The 6,000-nt window shown below is 35.1% G+C and overlaps 1 protein-coding gene across 1 annotated transcript in view; it reads right to left on the bottom strand.

The window, feature by feature from the left end:
* Positions 1-1,420: 1,420 nt before the first annotated feature.
* The window catches only part of LOC129222987 (PHD finger protein 21A-like), a 116,870-nt gene continuing 112,290 nt past the window's right edge, over positions 1,421-6,000 (bottom strand). Inside the window, exon 11 of the mRNA XM_054857551.1 lies at positions 1,421-1,525. Within this exon, the coding sequence (XP_054713526.1) occupies positions 1,421-1,525 (105 nt within the window). The remainder of the gene's footprint in view (positions 1,526-6,000) is intronic.

Here is a 6,000-nt window from a genome sequence, read left to right as displayed (position 1 = left end):
TGTCCAGATTTGAGACTGTGTATTGCACTAATACCACATGTATTTTCATTGTTAAGACACAAAATGCTTAAAAAACAGCCAAACTAATTTAGGCTTAGCTTTAAAACTAAAAGTTTTTAAGGAAATGTGTAAATAGAGCAGACAAACCAAATGCATAAAACAAAAGTAAAAATATGTGGAAGCCTTCACAACTGTGTCATGAAATGACATACAAAAATAGTATTGGAGTCAAAATGCTTTCAAAACAAGTAACCAATTTTTTTCTCTCTAAAAGTTGATACAACTTAGTCAAGTCTCAATTACTTCTTTTTGAAGAACTTAAAGTAATTGTATTATCACATTATCATTTTCTTTTAATGAATAAATTTTTCCCACCCTTGAAAATAATGCAAATAGTGATACACAGCCAAATTTGTATATAAATCAGTGATCTAAAATTTTCATACTGCTTGTCCTTGGATTTGCAAGTTAACTGTGTACAGTTTTTTTTAATTTAATTTTATTTTATTTATTTATTTTTTGAATTTGTTTTTATCAAGTATTTAATTGGGGAACATTATACTCTAAATTCAGAGAATAAATCAATAAACTGTTGCAGAACCAAGCACTTAAATTAAGGCATATAATAAAAGAAATGAATTGTCATGCCTTTTTCAAAATACTTCATAGTTTAATCTACCTATGAATTGAATAAATAAATATTTGAGATGTAATGGGGCAATAATAATTTCAGTAACAATGCAAAATCTTAGACCAAAAAATAATTAAAAAATAACCAGTATGATCTTATAATAAGGAATAGTAAAAGAAATATATGATTTTATCAGCATAGTAAAATAAATAAAATATTTATGATTCAATAACAATAAATCAACACAGCATTTGATTATTCAAAAATAATATATAATGCAAAATAGTATCTGATTATTCAATATTGTTTTCTACATTGCTCAATCAGATTGCTAAGGGGCTGGGGGAAGAAATCAAAATTCAGTTACAACATTTTTTCATAATTTTTACATAAACATTAAAAAAACTGGAAAATTGACTTCTAACACAAATGCTGGCCTTTAATATATTTATAAATTTATCAAAAAAAAAAAAAAAAAACCACATAGGATGCATAGCATGCATTTTTTGAAGTTAATTGGTTTAAGATGATTAAAATTTTAAAAGCACGAATATGACAAAACATAACTAAAGCATTCACATATTCACAAAAGAAAACATATTTTGTAAATTAATGGATGAATATTCTGTAATGAGACTAGTATGTAGTGGTTTCTTGAGTCACGTATCACCTATGCAGCCCTAGTTGAATGCAGTATTTTCTAAGCTCCAGGAATAGATGCTATGAGTGAAAAAGAGAATAAAAGCACCAAACTTGGCACATGGAGGTCTTTTCGCTGGAGGAGGAACATCAAGAGCACAGTCTCACGCTATTAATCACACTGTGGACACGTTCTAGGTGTTCTTCGATTCCCCTCAGAGAGGTCTGAAGGTCTGATTGTCTACTTTTCTGCTTCTGAAAGGAGAACATTTCATTCCAAACTAAAGACATAAGCTACTAACACTAAGGTAAAACCCGAGCTGCCAACTTTTGAAAATCCAAAATCGTAGCAGCATTTTCAGTGGGGAGGGGGCGTGTCTGCTGCCATAGATTAAAACAGTGAACAGTATAAAGAACAAAAATAATGATACTTAACAAATTCCAAATATGATACATTAATATATGGCACAAAATTTTTTTCCTTCTTCACAGAATTTTTGGCAGTTTTCCCACTTTTCTGCCGAAGATTCAATGACTGCATCAGCGTTACAATCTAAAAACTGATCCATCTTTACACTATGCAGCTTTCGAAGAGTGACACTTGTTGCGCAAAGACCGTCCGCCAGCACACGTGTAGAAGTTTGATTTTTATTTTTTTTTTTTTGCAATCTGGGGATTATAAATTAAAAAAAAAAAACAAGAAACAAAAAATCGTAATTTTTGGACCCGTTTTCGTAGCGTCGTAGTTTAAAGCTGTAATTCGTAGAAACTACGATTTTTTCATCGCAGTTGGCAGCTCTGGGTAAAACTACCAGTAGTTGACACTTATACTGCCGTCATAATCATAGTTGCCGTAACTCCACTTTAGGTAAATGTTCAGGAAGGGCGATTTAGTTTCTTTCGCTTGGGCCACCAATTTAAATTGTGACAACTCTTTTGGTGATTATGTTACTAGGAGGTATTTTGGATGCTCTTTGACATAAGATCGTTAAATTGGACGATTTTCCAAAATTTGGGGCTAAAATGGCGGTTACGGCTTTTATGCGTAGTATACGACTTCATTCTGGAGCAGCAGAAATGCCGCAACTCCCTTCTTTAGCGTGATTTCGGCTACAAAGTTGCGATTTGAAACACCATTCAGTGAAATTGTACTTTATATTTGTTATTTAACTTTTGCTTTGTAAATAAAAAGGATGAATTAAATTAAAAATGAACCTTTAACACCAGCCAAATAAGTTTTATTACATCAAAAACAAAACAAAAAGTCTTACTTGTTATTCACAAGTTGATACCAGGTCAGTAACGTGTCTGGTTGTAAAAATTTGCATGTTAAATACCATTTTTCGAATGACATACTTATCCAAAAATTTACAAAAGTATAGTGCTTTCAGTATTACAATTTAAATACCATTCAAAGGAGATATTTATACAAAAATTGACAAAACTATAGAGCTGTCAGGATTACAACTTAAATAACATTGATTAAATGACATTTTTCTAGCCATCGTCGACATTGCTGCGGAGATCTGCAGCCTTGTTATTCACTGGAAGATTTTCCCAAAATAGCCGTCTGTTTTCTGGCATGAGGGGGAGCAAGGTTTTTAAAATTCCTTCTTTTCTTTCAGCTGAAATGCCCCGTGCTTCGGAAATCGATTGCGGCATGCCCTTGTATTTTTGTGCCTTTACTGAAAGGAAATTGAGTGGAATGTACTCCTTTTCTGAAAAGTCAGTTTTATATTTAACGTTTTGCTCTCCCCTCTCCGCAACAATTTCGACGATATCTTTTAAGTAGGGCCTTGGCTTGGCCCGACTTATTTTGTATTGTGATGACTCATCTTTCCATTCCAAAAAATCGCTTTGACCCATCTCTTTCACCTTAACTTTGCCAGAATTGGCTTCACCGACAGCTTTAACGAAATCCGAAAAGTCGTAGGTTTTTTTTTGACGTTTCAGTGATAGTTCGACCTGGTGGTGAAAACTATCAGCCGCCATGAAAGTATGGCCAGGCTCAAAATAACGTAAGGTAATAGAGTTTGCAGCTATTTCGTTGGAGTTAACTATTTTTACGATGTACGAAATGAGAGTCCAATTTTTATTTTGACCGGCGCAATTATCCAGCCAGATAACTAAATAAAGTATGTCCCTGTGACAAACAAAAAACGAATGGAAAGCACTTACAAGATCTTCTTTTTTGCGCCCAGAAGTGCATTCATGCCATAGGCAGGCAAAAGGGGGTACCTGCGGCTTATCGCCTAACGGAGCGAAAGTCTCATTAAATACAACGATTCTTGGACAAAATAATACCTTTTTAAACATGTCAATTCGCGGTAACATAATTACTTTTTCTAGATCAGCAGAAACGTACAAGGTCTCGGCGGAAGTAGTTTGGCTGTCGGCGCGATATTTTTCTCGCGCTGCTGTTGCTTTCTCAATATGTTTTTTCCATTCAATACAAGAAGTACAGTCACTTGACAAAGAATCCTCTGTATGCAGAGGGTCATATAGCTTAAAAATTTCGCAATGATCGCACTCTTCATGACCAAGTTTGGTAAACGAAATATTCAAATCTTTGACACATTTTCGGTACAAATCATACGAACACGTAATATTTGGATACTTTTCAACAAAATCCGCATGCATATCAGTGACCGTTACGTCGTTTGGCAAATATCTTTTGTTCGGAGCGTGCTCCCTACGGTAATGAGACACGCTAGGCGAAAAAGATTCTATGTGTTTATTTATAAGATCTCTGGTTGTTTTGTCTCTTTCATACCGACCTCTTTTATCAGCAGTCACATAGTTACCAAAAACTTTATCGCCGTTCAGGACCTTAACAATGATTCTATCGTTTTTAGCACTATAACCAAGAGTTGTAAGGAAGAATGTTTTACACACATGGCAAGCTTTTCCGTTTTCATCTTTTAACTCGTACGTAACAGATCTCTTGCGTTTATCAGCATTCTCGCCGCGCCTTCTTTTAACTACCGATTGTGTTACACACGACGAAACAAAAAGCTGCTGTTCATTCGGTTTCATAGACCCAATATTCAGAATTTAAGACGTATCTTTGATCATTGGAAATTTTTGAACCGCAAGCTTTAAAGGTGCAAGCGCAACTAGCTTTGAGTTGATGTTGTTTAACTTTCTTTGACCGTTGATCCTCTTTCCTGTCATTTACAGATTGGCTGTACATTTTTCTCTTTCTAGTGGCACCCCTCTTCGTCAAACTTTCGGCTACATCAGATTCCTTAACGCTCGGAGTACCGGTATTTGAAGTGGACTGTCCCAGTTCAGTGCTGCTGCTGCCGTTTGCCCTATTTTTCTTTGCTTCCGTTAATCGTATATAGTAATCAAACGGATCACAATCACTGGAATCCGAAGAATCAGTGCAAACAAAATTTGGATTTAGCATGGAGCGGTTTGAACTCGTATTAATGTGGGACGGGCCCGCTTTTGGTGAAGATGCACTGTTATTGTCATCTTGATCCAATTTAACTGCCTCCCGCTCCTCTGGATCGGTTTCCATTGTGGCGGTCAATTTGTTATACCCTAACAGCCAAACAGACAGAAAACTCATTAAAAAGGTGACTCTTGTTAAAAGCCGTTGTCCCACCTAATTAGTCTACGTAATTAAAACTAGTAACTGCAATATTGCACTAATAAATACACAAACTTTAGTGTAAGTTTTTAGTGAATTACAGAATAAAAATAAACTCACCTGACTTTTGAAGTCTCCAAGAGCACTTTTTTTTAGGTATGCACTATTGCTGCTGAACAATAATTCACTCGGGCACACTAGATAGGTCATGATCACACGTCCACGTACTAAAATAAAATGAAGGTGTGCCACAGTCTACCTTGCAAAGTAAACATCACCAGCTAAAACTTCCGCGCTGGCCCTTTCGCGCATCGTGTCTCTGGTCCGTTCCTAAGCGTAAACACAGTAACTCCACCACGCGTGCGGAGTTGCGGCATTTATGCCTATGATTGGATTTGCGGCATTTATGCCGAGTACCGACTGCATTTTGGAGGAGTTGCGGCAAAACTGGCTATCGATTTAGGTGGGAAGGACGCTTCAACCGAATATATCCTTTCGTACACACATGCGTAATGGCCTATAGTACCCAAAAATCGCAATAACTCAAAATCGACAAAAAGTGGAGTTACGGCAACTATGCGTTATGACGGCAGTATAACGCAGAACCTGAAAGGTAAGCATTGCAAAATTTAAACACTATTTCATAACCTTAATTAAAAAAGTTACGAGAAATAACCCCAAAGATCTAAATACCTTTTAATTACGATTATAAAACAATGTTTAAATTTGCAACGTTTGCCTTTTAGCTTATTCTTTACAAGTATCAACAACTGCATTGTTAACATTGCAACAAGTTGCATTGTTAACTACTGGTGGTTTTACGTTAATCGTAGTAAAATATTATGTACAGTTAGAAATGTAAAATTTCCGAAAATTTTGAAGTCGTCGAAAAAAAAAACGTTTTTTTAACCGGGTTTTTTTTTCGGGAAAAATTGGAAAAATTGATTTTTTTAAGAATAAAAATAGGGTTTCTTAATAACTCTGTGTTTATTGGAACATATAAATGGTTAAGCATTAAGAAATATATGCATTCAACACATCTACATTTTCGTCAAAGTCGTCGTTCAACTAATAATATTGGATAAGATCTGTCTAATCATAACAGTTACATTTTCTACTTTAGACTGCCTTT

Source organism: Uloborus diversus, chromosome 5 (assembly GCF_026930045.1).
Source record: "Uloborus diversus isolate 005 chromosome 5, Udiv.v.3.1, whole genome shotgun sequence".
NCBI lineage: Eukaryota > Metazoa > Arthropoda > Arachnida > Araneae > Uloboridae > Uloborus > Uloborus diversus.
The sequence above is the reverse complement of the archived record's forward strand: the minus strand, read 5'-3'. Positions and strand labels throughout refer to the sequence as shown.